We start from the raw sequence: 19,436 nt of genomic DNA, 5'->3' as shown, positions 1-19,436 counted from the left end.
GTGTTTGCTGAGGATCCATCCTATTTTTGATGGTAGGCTTCCCATGTGCAGCCATAATTTCATGCATATATTGTACCTTTTTGCCACCAATCAACGTCCCTGGCACCTTGTGTATCTGTGGCCACATGCGTAGAGGCGCAATTCGCAGGTTTAAAAAAATGAAGCAAGTGCTAGTGTGTCAGTCACCCGGCTCATTCTGAAGATGGCTGGATGATATACTGCCGAAATATCAGAAGAAGAAGTGAAATTCATGTGGCCGTACGCCCAAAATTTTATGGAACAGTCATTGCGCTGCAAAACTATGAAGATGCACAGCATATTAAAGATTCTGACCTGTGGGATATGGGCATTGGTGTGAGGGTGGGTTTAAACGCCACTTTTTTAGCTTTTTCTCGAATAACTTGAAACCTGCAGCATCTAGCTGAAAATGTTTCTCAGTACAAAATTATACTACATTAAGTAGCTTACAAAAAGGTCTTTCCATTTTTTTTTTTTTTTTTTTTTTTTTTTTTTTTTTGTGTAAGACTAATACCTTCCACCTTCAAGGGATGGAAAAATAACAAATTATTAAAAAAATATTCTAATGGTGTGATTATTATCTTTATCTTCAAACAAAGTGGGTTAAAAACAAAAGTGTGTACCATATAGCTATTCCTAAAAAGGGATAAATGTGTTTTGCTGGTGTAACAGTGTGAAGAGAGGAGATGTGTGGGGTGGATGCATGAGGGAATGTGGGTTGCTGGATTGTGTTCGTAGGTCTTCAAACTGAACAGCGAGCAGGGGATTCTGAACTGTCTTCCCGTGCCCCAGCTCCCCTCCCAGCCCCAGCTCCCCTCCCAGCCCTTGCCCTCTCACTACCTGTCAGCCCCGCCCCCTCTTTCCTCTGTATCTCTCCGCCCCTGCCCCCCCTATGCCCCCGTCTCCTCCCCTCCCTCTCTCCGCCCCTGCCCACCCTATGCCCCCGTCTCCTCCCTTCCCTCTCACTCCTCTTCTTCCTCCTCCCCATTCTAATCCATTCTCCGACCACCCCTCCCCTTGTCCTTTCTCTGCTCTAATCTTCCGCCCTTGGCCTCCATGCCTAAGTGAAGTTTGTTCTTTTGTAGGCATAATCATTTCAGTTTTGCATTTTTGTTAGTTTTTGTCAACCTTTTTGCACGGACCTCAGTTTCTCTTTTCTTCTGTTTAATGTGTAATATTGCACTCTGGTATTTCTGAATTCTATACTCATTCTTTTTCAGTTTTATACTATTCTTATTTCTCCTGTGCCTATTCATTTTTACACACTCATTTCTTTTGTTTGCTCTAATTCTTGGGCATTGTGCAATAATTACTTTTGTATTGCTACTCTTTGATACACAGATAAAAAAAAGTGGCATGGTAGTAATCGCTCTTATAATGCATTAGTGGTGTACTTCTGTTCCCTTCCTGACAGTCCTTACCTTTACTCTAGAATTCAATATATCCTTGTTTTTGTGCAGATTAACCGACTTTATCTAGTTTTGTAGGATTTGATTGTTCCTATAATCGAAGTGCAATTAATACTCTGAGGAGACTCCCACTCAGGAGTTTGTTAACTTAACGGATGGGCTGACCATTACTTGCTTTCAGGAGACGCAGTTCTGTTTAGACTTGGGTTTCCTGAAGGTATATGCCGATTGGTGTCTTGTTAACTTAACAAATGTAGTTAACTTTTTTTCCCCTTTTTCCTTGTATTGCATGATAATTGGTATGTAGTTGCATAATGTTGTTTCAGCACTCACTGTGCATTTTGAATCACAGTGCATACCCACTCCCTTGGCTTGGTATGCACACCACCTTCCAAGATGGTTCCTGAAACTGACTTGTGTTGGAGCTAATATTGCTGAGATACCTTTACCACTCTTGTTCTTCGTTCCTGTTCGATCAGTAAGAGTTGTAGCATTCTATATACAGGTTTGTACCATTAATTATTTTATAATTTTGCAAGTTGTATTTATTTGTGTGTGTGTGTGTGTGTGTGTGTGTGTGTGTGTGTGTGTGTGTGTGTGTGTGTGTGTGTGTGTGTGTGTTCAGGAAGTTGTTTCGAGATACTGTGATTTGTTCTGTCAGGTTTCTAGTGCTATAAGCTGTTACTGAATGTAAGGCAGTGCAGATTAGATACTTTAAATTTGTTCTGAGTCTTCTGAAGTTAATTGATAAATTGAACACACAGCAATGTTTCAGAGTTGTTTGCTGCTATTATAATTCAGATAAAAGTGATTATAAACATAATGTCCTTTTATCATGTGAGTTCTCTCATGGTGACAAAATAAAACTTGCTGTTCTTATTAAGGAAAATTCTCAACAGTTGCATTTACACTGATCAACCAGAATATTGTGACTATCCACCTGTTAGCTGCTATGGCCACCTTTGGCACAAATAACAGTGGTGACCTGTGATGGCGTGACAGTAGTAACAGTTTGGTAAGTTGCTATAGGGAGTTGGCACCACATCTGCACACAAGTCACTTAATTCCATAAATTCTGGGGAGAGGGAGCAATGAACTCTGAAGCCAGATTCAATTACATCCCAGATGTGTTCGATCAGTTTCAGATCTGGTGAGCTGGGGGACCAGCACGTCAATTGGAACTCACCACTGTGTTCCTCAAAGCACTCCATCATATTCCTACCGTTGTCACGTGACGCATTATCTTGTTGAAAAATTCTGCTGCTCTCAGAAAACATGGTCGCCATGAAGGTGTGTGCATGGTCTTAAACCAGTGTATGAGACTCCTTGGCTGTCATTGTGCCTTATATGAGCTCCATTGGACCAGTGGGTGCTCACGTGAATATTTCCCAGAGCGTAATGAAGCTACCGTCAGCTAGTCTATGTTCCCATCTACAGATGTCAAGGACCTGTTCCCCTGGAAGATGAAGGATTCGCGCCCTCCTATCAGCATGATGAAGGTATTGGGATTCATCATATCATGCAGTGCTCTGCTACTGCGCCAATGTCCAGTGCCAATGGTAATGTGGCCATTTCAGTCATAATTAACATACATGGCTCGTTAGTTGCAGAGGCCCACTGTTAGGAGTGTTTGGTGCACTGTGAGATCACACTTTTATGCTGCCTAGCATTCAAGTCTAATGTTAGTTCTGCCACAATTCAGAACCTGTCCTGTTTTACCAGTCTGCCCAGCCTACAATGTCTAACATCTGTAATTTGGGGGTAGCTGCCCAACCCCACGATGTCTAGGTGTGGTTTCACCTTGGTTTTGCCATGTGTCGAAAACATTCACCAGAGTACTCCTTGAACATCCAACAAGTTGTGCAGTTTTCAAAATGCTTATGCCGAGGCTCTGGGCGTCACAATCTGCCCTCGTCAAACTCAAGATACATTGCATGCCTTCCCTGTTCTACACAAGGATACCCTCCTGTGGACCTGGGGGTTAGAATAGGCCCGAGGTATTCCTGCCTGTTGTAAGAGGCGACTAAAAGTACTGTCTCACCTTTCGACCTTTGTGATGAGGGTTTGACCTACATTTCTCAAAATTTTCCCGAAGAGCGAGCCAGTTGGGGAAGGGCGCCTTACGTGGTGCATCGTCTCCATTGTGCATTGAGATCTTTAGCCCACTTTCTCGTCATCGCACTGCATTTCAGCTCATTCTCCATATCTTGGGCAAGGACATATGGGTGCATTTTCCACCATGCACTATGCAGTGTCACTTTTTGCACAGACAGCGACCATTGACTTCTTTGCACCTCATATCCAGCATGGTAGCCAGTCCATTGTGGTGGGACCACAATGTACCCTGTTGGTTGTAGCCCCCTGACAACACAGGGATCGCTCTGCTGATGCCTGCGCCATTAACTCCCCACATATGCCAAGGAGTAGATGCCCATCATCCTGGGGCATTGGGAGTTCCAGCAATGGCCATCCGGACATGTGGTCTTTCCTGCAGCTGGGTGGTGCCCCTGGTCAGAGTGGGTGGCATCAGGCCGGATGACACACGATGAAGTGTACCACGTCATCACTTACTGGTGATCAAACACCAGCAGTCTCTTAAGCATTCCAGGTCTCAGTACAATGCAAGAAAGTGTGACCCTAAATCATTCCCATTCCTGGCCACACAATGGGAGGAACACCAGGCTAAGGATGGCAGCAACCTTATTCACCCTGGTACCTCATATGTACGAGAACTGCTGGGGACTCCTGTGTTTTGATGAAGCCACAGTTTTTTTTATTGCATCTAGAGAATAAGTTTGGGGAGGTGGAGGGCGTGCCCGAAATGTGACATTGGTCAGTCTTGATAAGAACAGCATCCTGTGCCCAGTCATGGACTTTAATCGCTTATAACAAGTTGGGGGATGTTTGTGTAACCATCACGCAACAGAAGAGCTTAAATATGGTCCACGGTATTACCTTCCACAGGGACCTTCTTTTGCAGTCTGATGACAAGCTGCACGCCAATTTAGAGCAGCGAGGTGTTCATTTCGTGCAGGGCATCCATTGGGGTCTGAGGGATAATCAGGTTGCCATCGGTGCCTTCATCTCGGCCTTTGAGGGCGATACCTTACCCAAGAAGGTCTACCACTGTGATGTCAAGTCATATATCCCTCCCATGATGCGGTGCTTTAAGTGCTGGAAGTTCGGCAACATGTCTTCCCACTGTACTTCCAGCCCCACCTGTCGAGATTGTGGATGTTCATCACACCTCAATACTCCATGTGCCCTGCCTACCATCTGTGTCAGCTGTGGAGAGCATCATTCACCTTGCTTGCCAGACTGCAGGATTTTACAGAAAGAGAGGAAAATCATGGAATAAAAGACCCTGAACCAACTGACCTACAGTGAGTCTAAGAGAAAATATGCTCGCCTACAGCCTGTGGCTATGACCACATCATATGCCGCCGCTATGAGAAGAGTTGTTGCCCCATCAGTTCCGTGAATTCCAGTCGTCTCTCAGGGTGAGAAGGATAAACCTGCCCCCTTGATGGTAGGTCGCACTTCCTCTCCTGTTGCTCCTGCACCACCTATCTTGGGTGCACTCCCCCCCACCCCCAACCATTGGGGACACCAGTCCCCATTTCTGAGCTGGAAAAGCAAGTCTTCTTCGGCTCCTCTTGTCAGGTACTGAAGTCCTTGCTTTACCACCTATACTTGAGGTTCATTCATGGACACCTCCGTGGTGTACACCTAGGCTGCAACTTTGCGTGGAACTTTCACATGGCCCTAAGGACTCCGTTAACCCTGTGACTCTCCGCTGTCGCTTCCTCTTCATTCTTGAAATGTACCAGGGCCATGAAGTGGTTTACACTGATGGTCCGATGGCTGATGGTCATGTTGGCTTTGCCTGTGTCCAGATGGCTGCAGTGTTTTCAGTGCTGAGCTGGCAGCCATATCTCGTGCTCTTGAGCACATCCACTTATGCCCAGTTGACTCATTTCTCCTGTGTACACTGACTTCTTAAGCAGTGTACAAGCTGTGGACCAGTGCAACCCTCGTCATACTTTGGTAGCGACCATCCAGGCGCCTCTCAAAGGGACTCTGTGGTTCTCTGTCGGCTCCGCATTGACCATACGTGGCTGACGCATGGCTGCCTTCTCCTCCGTCACGAGGACCCACCTCGGTGTCACTGTGGCTCACGAATGATGGTCGTCCATCTCTTGCTGGACTGCCCACTTTTAGCTGCTCTGCGACCTTTAACTTTCCCAGCAACCTATCTTTGGTGTTGGGCGACAATGTCTCAATAGCAGCTTTAGTTTTACGTTTTATTCGTAAGGGTGAGTTTTATCATTTGCTCTAAGTTTTAACACATGTTCTTTGTCCCTGTGTGTCCTTGACCCTAGTGCTTTCAGGATGGAGGCTTTAATGTATTGCAGAGTGGCAGGCTTTTCCTTTGTATCCTCATGGTCAGCAAGCCATGGTAATCAGTTTTTTTTTTTTTTTTTTTTTTTTTTTTTTTTTTTTTTTTTTTTTTTTTTGTGGCTTTCTTGTCCCCTTTTGTCCATTCAAGTGCTTGTTGCCCTTTAGTCATTGTTGTGGTTTTTCTTTTCATTTGTTTAGTGTTGTCTCATTCTCACACTTGTGGCACTGTTTCCTTTGGAACAAGGGACCGATGACCTCATAGTTTGCTCCCTTTCCCCCTCTTTTAAACAAACTGACACACAGACAGCATGCTCACTGAATGTACATGCACTGTGTGTGTCTGGAGAGCATTCATGTCTCACGAGATAACGCTGCTCTCACCTGAACGGGTTTATATCAATAGTATGTCTATGGTCACAATGTTCTAGCTTATCAGTGTATGGTCTTGGAAGTGGATTTAGTTAAGCTGTTGAAATCTGTGAAATCATACATCCCATCTTTATGAGAACATTAGTTTTTCAGTAGAGCTAATAACTGGTGCGGTTAATTAGATAATACTCAGTGAAAGTAATTAGAGTTAAGTTGAGACTTACTAAAGTAATCACAAGTTACACCTAATAGAAAAATGGGGAGTGACACTCTTGTAATGGAGATTAAAATTATTTGCAGTGACAGATTCAGTTAGTCAGCATCTATACACGTACACTGAAACTACTTATGTTCTTTGTGTATACAGTGTGTTGCAGGCAGAATATTAAATATTTTAGGGGGGGCTAGTGCAGACTACCTCGAATAAAATATTCCATATATCATGTCCAACTTTTATTGCTTACAGAGATACAAATGACTACAGAGAAATTTCATGTGTCTTGTTGATATGTCAGTTGCTGTGGGTTTATTTATTGATAGTAATTTTTGTATGCAATTAAAGTTATGAAATTATGCTAGAGTGGTGTAATTGAATTTTTCAGTTGTGATTGTGATTTTGATTTGTTACCCAATTATACTGCATCATTTAAGCATGCTGCACATATTTAAAAATGCTGAGTATGCTGATATGACATGTGTCCGGGTTTTGTAATTAAACACTGCTGCATCTTTAGGTAATGGGATAGATGGTTTTGTAACCACATAGTACCAGATTCAAGAGCACTTGCTCATGTTTTCACTAAACTTCAAGAATCCAGTGCAGCACTGTGGTCAGATCACAGTCTGAGTGTGCAAATGAGCAGTGTGAGGATGAAGCAAAAACATTATTCAGTTGCTGGAATGTACTCCTTGGAAAGGCACATGCAGAATTTTTACACGTACTGGTGTTCCACAAACATAAAAATTCAGACATTATGTACATATGTCCTCTTTCCTTATTGTTTGCAATGAGCTCAACTCCTTCAAGAAGAAGAAAAAGGTAGATGATTGGAGTTTTGTCATCGGCTGATAGAAAATAGCCGAGTAATCCCATTGATACTGTTTATTGATGGGGCCTTGTCATTCATGATTGCATCAGTCACACTCTTTAACTCACATACATGGTGTGACATTGTGGGTGCTATACTCCACAATCGATTAAAATAAAATCTCAATAACTCTGAGAAACAAACATTAAAACTTGAAGGATATTACATAAAATTACTAGGTTACAGAACAATAAACATTCTCTTTACCCATCATCTAGCTCCAGAGATATTTTACCATACTACTTGTGCTGTATATTTCGTCACACAGAGCTCTTGTTTTATAGAGCTACTGAAGTCAAATAGTTCTGCCTGCCTTTGTGTGAAACGGTCCTGGTACCGTTTCATGCTGGTCTTTGCCAGACATAAGAGTTCTTGAAGGCATGTGTATATATGTGGCAGTTGACATCATCAATGCTGTTTGTGAAGTAGTAATTGAAGCCTCTAGTGTAAAAGTTGATTTAGTCTGGTCTGACTGCAGTTGTCGGCTGACAGGGTAGATGTCAGTGTGCCGCCTCTTTTGACAGTGATAGGTATGCCAGTTTAACCCTTTTGATGGACTCTTTGTTCGGTTTGGCTTTTATCAAGAGTGTCATTGCATGTGCATCTCTTTCTAAAACCAGATAGGGTCCTTTGTAGAGCGGTTGTTAGGGTGCTCCAACGTCACCCGAGCAGAGCATGACGTGGGTGCACTGAGCCAGGTCTTTCTGCACAAAGATTGGCTATTGCGCATGACCTGGCACTGTTGAAGGCTGAAAGCTAGAGACGCAGCTCCTCACTGAAGCACCAAGGAGCCAGGGTCCTCTGTATGGTATCCCTGTCGTGTGGAGAAAAAATCAGAAGGTAGCCGTAAGGTTTCACCATACACTGTTTCCGCACTTGATGTACAAAGGTCAGATTTGAATGCTGTGCACAGCCCCAGTAACTCGAGCAGTAAAGCAGTCAGCCAGGAAGACTTGTGGCACATAAACGCTGACTTAAGTGTTCTGTGCTGGTGTTCCTCCGTGCCGTTGCTGGTTGGATGATAGCTGGTGAAATGATACTGAACAAACTGGCATAGCGTGCTTAGCTTATTGAACAGGGCTGATTCACACTAACAGCTCTGGTCTTTTCTCGCATACTTTGGGCACCTGAACTGTGATATCCAGTGTTTCTGGTTTCTGCCACGATGTCCGTGATAGGAGAAGCCTCGATCCATTGGGTAGACCTGTTGATAGCTGTGAGAATATAATTTTAATCCTTGCACTGGTGATAGTGGCCCCAAGAGGTCTATGTACACATGTGAAAAACTGTCGGCTCCTCAAAAGAACCAAACAGTTTATGAACAGGACATCCTACTTTGGCCCCTTGACAAGGTAAGCACGTTTTAACCCATAAGTGGTATTCTCACGAAAACAGTGAATTGACAGGCCTCAACTTGCATTTATAAATCCTTGATTACTTCATAGACTGCAGAAGTTCCCAAAAGTAGACACTCCAGTTTTTCTGTGCCTCAGACAGCTTCCAAGAAGAAAAATCGAGCAGCTGCCGTAATCCATTTATCCTTTGTTGAAGCATCGCTATTATTGCAGTCAACTAGTGTCGACAACCACTGCTAGTGCTACTGAAGGTATGGGATGATCCAGAAGTACTGCTTCTCCCACAAATGATTTAACTTTGTGAAATGCCACTAACATCTCCAGAGTTTATACAACAGCTCGCTGTCCCCTCGAATGGCTTCCTGAAAGCACTGCTGAGTGTGGTGCCTGTCCCTTGGCTGCCTGTGTTAGATGATGTTTGTGAAAAATGAAGATTCCCATGAACCAACATAACTGTTTATATGTTTCTGGAAGCGGTGCTGCCTGCAATGAGACTACTTTAGATTGCAAGGGATTAATTCCTTCTGGGGTTATTCAATGTCCCAGAAAATTCTCTACTTCTTTGCGAAGGACACAATTGTCTCTGTTTATCTGCAAACCACATCCAGCAAGTCTTCCAAAAATAGACCGTGAATGGTTTTTGTGCTTAGAAGCGAAAGTAGAAAAAATTAACACATCATCCAGATGTGCAAAACCCAAGTTAAAGCTGGGTAAGCACATGGCTGATCACTTTTGCTTGCCAGTTACCGGAAGTGTGCGTGGTACCTGCACATTTTCCCCTTTTAGCTACCGTCAACTCGTGCTCTGCGTCATGTTTCTGGTTGTGTGCTAATGGACGTGTTTGGAACTGCGTGGATTTGCTACTTGAGAGCTTTGAAGTTGCATTGCAGGACACTCACCTGTTCTGATAGTGGGGTTTGTTGATCTTTACCCTTGTTGTTTGCGTCTGTACTCCCCATGTTGTGATATCCAATTTGTGAAACCTCTCTCATGTCCAAGAGTACCAGCATGTGGTAAAGTTGATCTGCTACTGAGTAGTTGCAAGTCGAGAGAAGAGTTGGTGACAGAAATTGCTGCACTCTCAATCATGAAAGGTAACTGGCTCATCCAAACTTGCCTAAGCATAGTGTCAGAAACATCAGGTGCAAAAACCAGTGATCGTAGGTGTTACCAAAAGACCAAAGGAATTTTGTCTCACATTGTTTCTCTTTACATCACTTGCTGAATGTGAATGACTGTTGGTTTGCACACTCATTAGAGCTCATTGATTTTGATTCGTGTATATTTCCTTTCCGAGAGTGTATTGTGCACGAGGTCTGCTAGTGACAGTAATTTTTGCGATTCCAATGCTCCCACAGTGATGAATTGAATGGTATGGTCCGTGGTTCTGTAGGCATCAAACGAGAGATCAGGAAGTTGGGACCAAAGGTCTGGCATCGGCAGCATATACAGTGGCACAACAAATTTACTGTGCAATGTGGAAGGCACAGTGCAGCCCATTGGCGAAGTGTCTGTAACTTGCTCAGACATAAACCTTGGTTGTGGAACATTCTGGCATTCTTCCTCTGCTCGTGATATGTGCTCTGAGATAATAGAGTCTGCCCCTTCAGGCGAACTGATATCACTCATAATTGATTTCTCTTCTGTCATAGTCGGGGTCACCACTTGTGGGTACCATACTATATAGTCTGTTAAAGGATTTCATAACTTCATTTTCTTTACTACTATCATTTCGAAAGTCTCAATAACTGTGAAAAATACACACTAAAACTTCAAGGAAATTGCATAAAATTACTAGGTTATTAAACAACAATGAAGATCCTCTTTTTCACGTGTCATGTAGGTCCATATAGTCTACCGTACTACTTGTTCTCCTGCTCACCTTACCACAACGTACACACACATGCCTTAATGGAGAAATATTTTCAAGAACACGTCTCTGTAAATCTAAATCTACATCTAGACTTTGCAAACCACCACGAAGTGTATGGCATGGGGTATGTGCCGTTGTACCAGTTATTAGGGTTTCTTCCTGTTTCTTTCTCATATGAAGCACTGAAAGAATGATTTTTTTAATGTGTCTGTGCTTACTGTAATTATTCTAATCTTATTCTCACGATCTCTATGTGAGCAACATGTCAGTGGTTGTAGTACATTTCTGGAGTCATCATTTAAAGCTTGTTCTTGAAACTCTGTAAGTACACTTTCTCGGGGTAGTTATGCTTATCTTCAAGAAACTGCCAGTTCAGTTCCTTCAGCATCTTTGTGACACTCTCCCACAGGTTAAACAGACATATGTATGCTGTCCTTCTCTGTATAAAAAATCCCCCACGAGTCCTATTTGATACAGGTCCCACAGACGAGGAGTATTCTAGAACAGGTCACACAAGTAATTTGTAAGCAGTCTCCTTTGTAGACTGATTGCACTTCCCTAGTGTTCTGTCAATAAACCGAAGTTTACAACCTACTCTATTCATGACAACCTGTGTGATCATTCTATTTCATATTCTTACAGAGTGTTAGTGTCTGATTTTGTATGAGTTGGTCGGTTGCCATAGTGACTCATTGATATTATAGCCATAGGGTACTTCATTTTCTCATTTTGTGAAGTGTGGAATTTGTGGTGTGTCAAGATAGGCAATCAGTTAATTGTTCATAGTGTCCCACTATCTAGACTTTCTTGAAATCTGTTTCCACCATTATGGGAAGAGGTTCCTTTAGCCACAGGGATGGTTATGTGCTTCTAGCGTGCTCATTTTAGTTATTGGGCAACCTAACATTCCCTGGAAGATAAATCTGAATTCTCTTTATATTGCCTGTTAGGAATATTAGACTTTGTTTGTAATCCTGTCTACAAAGCTTCACGGAATCTCCAGGTGCATTAGCAGAACTTATAAACAGAGTTAATCTTTGGTTGGGGGGAATCCTCAATGTTCCATTCGGGCCCAATTAGTGAAGCTGGGCAACTTTTGTAGTGGAGGTGTGAAATAGCATTGACCATGCTGCAGGCTCGTCCACAGTATCAAACTTCGTATAGATTCCGTACCATCTGAAAATTGACTTTGTGTATAATAAAATGAGTAGATGATGTAATTGAATTGAGTCTCACCAGCGATCTCATGACGACGACTTTAAATTTTATCGCTCTTGCTCCCCACAATTCAGTGTTGAACATGTTCCATACATGTACACAATCCAATTCAACATTCATGGAGTAACCCACATGCACAAGCATCTAGTAAATTTACAGTAGATACACAATAGTAGGTCAACTACTGTCAGCCAATTCACATAACTACCACAGTTAACAAATCCTCACACACATGCTGTATGGTCATTTCATATAAGAAAAGGGGATATTATAAATCAACAGAAATGGTCCTGTTTCTTTGTCACCAAGGATCTAAGACCTTCCCATTTGGATTTTCGATGGTGAGGATAGTTGAAAGGCCAAGTCAAAAAAGAAAAAAAGCAAACCTACGACAAATTGATTGTTCAGATTATGAGTAGCACTACACTCGTAAAAGAAAGCCAAAGCGCCCTCAGAAAAGCTGCAAGAGGCCTATCAAGAGAATTTGAAACTACATTGAAGTCAGATGTGGAGTGTAGCAAAATATACTTTACACTTACTCATTTGTCTTTCTTTAAGAACTTCTGAGAGTATTTGCTTGGTTTACATTCCAACTGCTGTGTCTCTGTAGCCAACAAACATTTTTGAAAAATTATATCAAATATTTTATTCAAAACAGTCTGTACTACCTCTTCCTAATATATTTACTGTTCTGCCCAAAACATCATATGTAGTTACATCTAGTGCTATGCAGTTTCACTATTGCTTACAAAACTAAATTATAGCTGTATATTTTGGTCATATTGTATCTTTTACAGCAATACAAAATACCAAGTTTTATATGTACCTTGAAATAACACCCCTTGTGACTGATGTTAACATTGGGTATACTAGCATTCAAATCGCAACAGACCACTTGTATAGTTGTCTACTCTGAAAGTGCAGTTGTTAGAAACGTCAAACTTTACAGGATGCCATTACATTTGCTTAAGCAAGTAAACAGATCATAATTACTTTCTCCATGATCATGTAATTAATTCTGCATCTATTTTTCAGCTCTTCCTGCAAGTCTGCATAATACTTACCGGAAATTACAACTTCTTCAATTTGTTGACCATTGTACTATGCTTATCACTCTTAGATGATGACTTCTTCCTCAAGAAAAAACCACAGAAAGGTATAGTAAATATGCTAAATATTAGCAAGATACTGTAAATTCTGTTAGCTTTTTTTAGTTGTTCAATTAAGAGTGACTACTTAATCAGTTATTGTACATAATGATCTTTCTTACATGTGATCTTCAACAAAATTTTCTTAAATTCCTGTTTAATAAAACAAATGCTACAGGTGCCTCCAATTTCTGGCCTGGGTTATTCAGTAAAGCAGTAACACTCGTAGTGTATGCAACATTGTTGTATGGCACTGTTGTTTGGTACTCCTTAAGAATCACACCAAAGAATACTATTGAATCTGATATTGGTGAGTACTTCATTTCCTGTTCTTTTTGTCACTTGTGTAATTCAGATTCAGTGCTAAACTTTCTTTTCCCCACAATTTACAGCATTCACCAGACAGCAGTTTGATCAAGCATTATCCAAAGCAGTTCCCTTAACTATATATGTGGGACTGGCATCACTTGGACTAGTCATTGTTGAAGCCGTGTCTACAGCACTAGTTGAATCACAAACATTTGCTCGACGTGCTGTAACTGTACTTACAACTCTCCTATATGCTGCTGCTGCACTTTTCATATTTGCCATCAGCACTGTAAGTACACAAATTGCTATTTTTAAACTGTGTTTGTTAAGGTATTAATCAGAAGATCATTCTTCTAGTGTTGTTTGTAACATGTACAAACATAAATTTATTAACATTTGACTGGCATTTTCTTCCTGAAAGTTGAGAAAGACATGATAGATAGTATAAGTACTTATGTCTTCTTACTGTTACTTGACCAGTTGTGCGATTTCAAGATAAAGGCAGGTCTAATGAACTGTGGTATAACTTAGTTGGTGTCATTTTATTCATCTGCTACTAATACTTGGAATAGCATTCTCATTAATTCAGGTTTGTGATATACAGATATTCTGACATCTGAAGAAATTTGAATTGTAAAAGTGAATGAAAAGTGTTCAAAATGCCAGAATTATGCTTTTGTGAATGCTGAGAGATCAATGGACGTCACAGAGGTTTCAGTAACTTCATAAAAACTCAATGTGTTGCTGTTGCCACATCTAATTAAAATATTAATAAAAAATTATTATTGAGCTTGAAAGTAACATGTACACATAACACAGTCAAGTAAAGAATAATACATGCTGCTTGGCCAGTAAAACATACGTCATGTGTTTCTGAAGTTTAGAATAAAAAATTGTGGGGACAAAGCATGTCAGTTTGCCAATGCCCATATGTTTTGCGTGCAGTGGAGTTGATGTATCTACATCTACATCCATACTCCGCAAGCCACCTGACGGTGTGTGGCGGAGAGTACCTTGAGTACCTCTATTGGTTCTCCCTACTATTCCAGTCTTGTATTGTTCGTGGAAAGGAGGATTGTCGGTATGCTTCTGTGTGGGCTCTAATCTCTGATTTTTATCTTCATGGTCTCTTCACGAGATATACGTAGGAGGGAGCAATACAATACACTGCTTGACTCTTCGGTGAAGGTATGTTCTCGAAACTTTAACAAAAGCCCATACCGAGCTACTGAGCGTCTCTCCTGCAGAGTCTTCCACTGGAGGTTATCTATCATCTCCGTAACGCTTTCGCGATTACTAAATGATCCTGTAATGAAGCACGCTGCTCTCCGTTGGATCTTCTCTATCTCTTCTATAAACCCTATCTGGTACGGATCCCACACTGCTGAGCTGTATTCAAGAAGTGGGTGAGCAAGCGTACTGTAACCTACTTCTTCTGTTTTCGGATTGCATTTCCTTAGGATTCTTCCAATGAATCTGTCTGGCATCTGCTTTACCAACGATCAACTTTATAAGATCATTCCATTTTAAATCACTCCTAATGCATACTCTCAGATAATATATGGAATTACCTGCTTCCAGTTGCTGAGCTGCTATATTGTAGCTAAATGATAAGGGATCTATCTTTCTATCTATTCACAGCACATTACACTTGTCTACATTGAAATTGAACTGCCATTCCCTGCACCATGCGTCAATTCGCTGCAGATCCTCCTGCATTTCAGTACAATTTTCCAATGTTAGAACCTCTCGATATACCACAGCATCATCCGCAAAAAGCCTCAGTGAACTTCTGAAGTCATCCACAAGGTCATTTGTGTATATTGTGAATAGCAACGGTCCTATGACACTTCCCTGCAGCACACCTGAAATCACTCTTACTTCGGAAGACTTCTCTCCATTGAAAATGACTTGCTGCGCTCTGTTATCTAGGAACTCTTCAATCCAGTCACACAATTGGTCTGATAGTCCATATGCTCTTACTTTGTTCATAAAACGACTGTGGGGAACTGTATCGAACACCTTGTGGAAGTCAAGAAACATGGTATCTACCTGTGAACCCGTGTCTCGTGGACGAATAGCGCAAGCTGGGTTTCACACGACCGTCCTTTTCGAAACCCATGCTGATTCCTACAGAGTAGATTTCTAGTCCCCAGAAAAGTCATTATACTTGAACATAATACGTGTTCCAAAATTCTACAACTGATCGATGTTAGAGATATAGGTCTATAGTTCTGTACATCTGTTCGACGTCCCTTCTTGAAAACGGGGATGACCTGTGCCCTTTTCCAATCCTTTGGAACGCTATGCTCTTCTAGAGATCTACGGTACACCGCTGCAAGGAGGAGGGCAAGTTTCTTCGCGTACTCTGTGTAAAATCGAACTGGTATCCCATCAGGTCCAGCGGCCTCTCCTCTTTTGAGCGATTTTAATTGTTTCTCTATCCCTCTGTCGTCTATTTCGATATCTACAATTTTGTCATCTGTGCGACAATCTAGAGAAGGAAGCACAGTGCAGTCTTCCTCTGTGAAACAGCTTTGGAAAAAGACATTTAGTATTTCGGCCTTTAATCCGTCATCCTCTGTCACAGTGTGTCTGGACATTTTGTTTTGATCCATCTACCGCTTTGACATAAGACCAAAATTTCTTAGGATTTTCTGCCAAGTCAGTACATAGAACTTTACTTTCGAATTCATTGAATGCTTCTCGCATAGCCCTCCTCACACTAAATTTCGCTTCGCGTAATTTTTGTTTGTCTGCAAGGCTTTCGCTATGTTTATGTTTGCTGTGAAGTTCCCTTTGCTTCCGCAGCAGTTTTCTAACTCGGTTGTTGTACCACGATGGCTCTTTTCCATATCTTACGATCTTGCTTGGCACATACCCATCTAACGCATATTGTAAGATGGTTTTGAACTTTGTCCTCTGATCCTCAACGCTATCTGTACTTGAGACAAAACTTTTGTGTTGAGCCGTCAGGTACTCTTTCACTAAACAGAAAAATCTTCCTACCTTTTTTTTAATATTTCTATTTACAGCTGAAATCATTGATGCAGTAACCCGTTTATGATCGCTGATTCCCTGTTCTGCGTTAACTGTTACAAATAGTTCGGGTCTGTTTGTCACGAGAAGGTCTAATATGTTATCGCCACGAGTCAGTTCTCTGTTTAACTGCTCAAGGTAGTTTTCAGATAAAGCACTTAGAATTTCACTGGATTCTTTGTCCCTGCCACCAGTTATGAACGTTTGAGTCTACATCCGGCAAATTAAAATTTCCACCCAGAACTATAACATAGTGGGGAAATCTACTCGAAATATTTTCCAAATTATCATTCACGTGCTCAGCCACAACAGCTGCTGAGCCAGGGGGCCTATAGATACATCCAATTACCATGTCTGAGCCTGCTTTAACCATGACCTTCACCCAAATTATTTGACATATCGGATCTCCGTCAATTTCCTTAGATACTATTGCACTTATCACTATAAACACACCTCCCCCTTCACTGTCCAGCCTGTCTGCAGTATACATTCCAATCTGAGCATAGGATTTCATTGCTGTTTACGTCTGGTTTCAGCCAACTTTCTGCCCCTAGTACTATATGGGCATTGTGACAGTTTATTAATGAGAACAGTTCTGGGACCTTTCTATAGACGCTCCTGCAGTTTACTATTAGCACATTAATATTGTTATTCCCTGTTGCATTTTGCCTACTCCTACTTTGACACGTCCCAGGAGGCGTCTTGTCGGGCGTAGGGAGGGAATTCTCTAACCTAAAAAATCTACATGTGCACTCCACACGTACTCCGCTACCCTTGTAGCCGCTTCCTGCGTGTAGTGCACGCCTGACCTATTCAGGGGGACCCTACTTTTCTCCACCCGATAGCAGAGGTTGAGAAATTTGCACCCCAGATCTCCGCAGAATCGTCTGAGCCTCTGGTTTAAGCCTTCTACTCGGCTCCAAACCAGAGGACCACAGTCGGTTCTGGGAGCGATACTACAAATAGTTAGCTCAGATTCCACCCCTGGAGTGAGGCTTTCCACCTTCACCAATTCCACCAACCGCCCGTACGAACTGAGGATGATCTCTGAACCCAGGTAGCAGGAGTCATTGGTGCCAACATGAGCAACAATTTGCAGTCTGCTGAACCCAGTGCTCTCTGTCGCCGGGAGTCATTGGTGCCAACACGAGCAACAATTTGCAGTCTGCTGAACCCAGTGCTCTCTGTCGCCGCCGGCAGGGCCTCCTCCACATCTTGGATGAGACCCCCCGGCAAGCAGACAGAGGGAACACTGGCCTTCTTCTCCGACCTTTCCGCTATTTCCCTACGGGGCTCCATCACCTGCCTAACATTGGAGCTCCCAGTAACTAATAAACCCCTCCCCCCATGTGACTGCTCAGACCTTGCTGAACGAGCGGCCACATGTCCACTCATAGGCAGAGCAGACGATGCCACACGGCCAGCTTCCACATTGACCTTCCACCTCATGTGCCGCAAATGCTGCTGAACCCGCCACTGCCCTTGGGGAGAGGGTGGCCCAACTGCGCCCGGTACCCCCGAAGATGTCTCGACAGTAGGGACAGAGGGTGAAGCATGTAACACCTGGGGTGTACCATGCGACACACTAGACTCCCCACTGCCGCTACACTCAGAAGCAGCAGCCTGAAGATGGCCGACTGCGGCCATCAACATGTTCAGCTGTTCGCGAACACTGGCCAGCTCCTCCTGCGTCCATACACAGCAGTCACACATCCTATCCATCCTAAGAAATCAATTTACTGTAGAGAGTTATTCAACTTTCAACTACACTGCTAATTCACTAAAGGCGGCTGTTAGTTGACTGAACTGTGGTTGCTAGACACTTCTTGGAGAAAACAAGGAAAATAGCACTACCTGTCTCTGTACTGTATTGAAAACAAACACTAGCACTACTGGCACTATGGTTGATTAAAGGGACTCTCTCTGACTGTATTCAAAACAAACACGAAATCTATGGAACACTATTACTAGCACTCGACAATTAAAGCTTCCTAAAAGCAAAAACACATGGAAGAAGAAGTGACAAGTAAGAAAAATACAGTTAATACTTAATTTAATGTAGCTCGCTGCACAGCAGACGTGAAGCAGACGGCAGTTACGACGACAGAGTACGCATAGAAGTGTCATCCACAAAAAAAAGGAAATATTATACCTAGCAATGGCAATTAAAGTTGCCAATTGATGATTGTCCATACATCTTTACTAATAATAAAACTCTAAAGCTGTCTTCTCTATCTGCTTGCCTTTCTGAATATGCTAATCTCCAAAACGACTAGATGATTTTTTGTGCAGTTTTCACAGGTAACTTTACCATAATTTGGCTTAATTTCATCAAAATAGGAACATGGCAAAAAGGTCTCATAATTTAAAGTTTTATCTAAAATTGCCTGCTCAGCTTAGTAGTTCAGATGTTTAATCATCATGGTGTAGAACCAATAAATGGCACTGTTACTTTTGTAGCGCACCAAGAAAGCAATAGATGGCACTCTGTTTTTTTAGCTCAGTGACAGATGTATTATCAGGAGTTTACATCAGTGACAGAATTACGTACCGCAAACTTGCTTTTATGAATACAGGCTAACAGTAAATTTATGTAACTAGTATATAGGGATTTACTGATTTTGCTTTGTGTATAAAAAACTTAATGACATTGCTTTGCAGCTTTCAATAAGTTTAATTTATATCATTTGCTAGGGAAAATGAATTTATAAAGTTTATTGTTTGGTTTGGCTGCCTACTCAAAAAATGCCTGGAAATGTCTTCCTGACTACACCAGAATGAATGAATGACAGAGGACTACATGGTTTCAAGAATCAGTTGAAGGTAGTGAGATGAGACTTGCTATGGCTCAAGAACATCAGGCTTGTAATTACTGTTTGGAAACTCCTTCCAAATGCACATTGTCACACTGGTCGAAATTGTCATATGTTGTCTTGTTGATCAAAACCCTTTACTCATGGAGTCTTAAGGTCACTTCTCTCCAATGTAACAACAGAGAAGCAGACATTTTGACAGGAAGTGACATAGTACAAGCAAGTTTTAACCCCTAATACCTTTATTCCCCTCAATTTACACCTTCAATTCAAAAATGTACGGTTATTGGTGAGCTTATGTTACACTATGACCATAAACAAAGCACAAGGCTAGACACTGCATATCATGGGCATTGACGGTGTCACTTGCCTTTTACATAGCCAACTCTTTAATGA

At 42.0% G+C, this 19,436-nt stretch overlaps 1 protein-coding gene across 1 annotated transcript in view; it reads left to right on the top strand.

Annotated features, from left to right (window-relative positions):
- LOC126354957 (lipase maturation factor 2-like) overlaps positions 1-19,436 on the top strand; it is an 83,612-nt gene that overhangs the window by 33,377 nt on the left and 30,799 nt on the right. Inside the window, exons 5-8 of the mRNA XM_050005039.1 lie at positions 1,754-1,932; positions 12,767-12,887; positions 13,058-13,189; positions 13,272-13,477. Of these exons, the coding sequence (XP_049860996.1) occupies positions 1,754-1,932; positions 12,767-12,887; positions 13,058-13,189; positions 13,272-13,477 (638 nt within the window). The remainder of the gene's footprint in view (positions 1-1,753; positions 1,933-12,766; positions 12,888-13,057; positions 13,190-13,271; positions 13,478-19,436) is intronic.

The sequence above is a fragment of the Schistocerca gregaria genome, chromosome 3 (genome assembly GCF_023897955.1).
Source record: "Schistocerca gregaria isolate iqSchGreg1 chromosome 3, iqSchGreg1.2, whole genome shotgun sequence".
NCBI lineage: Eukaryota > Metazoa > Arthropoda > Insecta > Orthoptera > Acrididae > Schistocerca > Schistocerca gregaria.
Note: the sequence above shows the minus strand (reverse complement) of the source record. Positions and strands in the feature narration are given on the sequence as shown.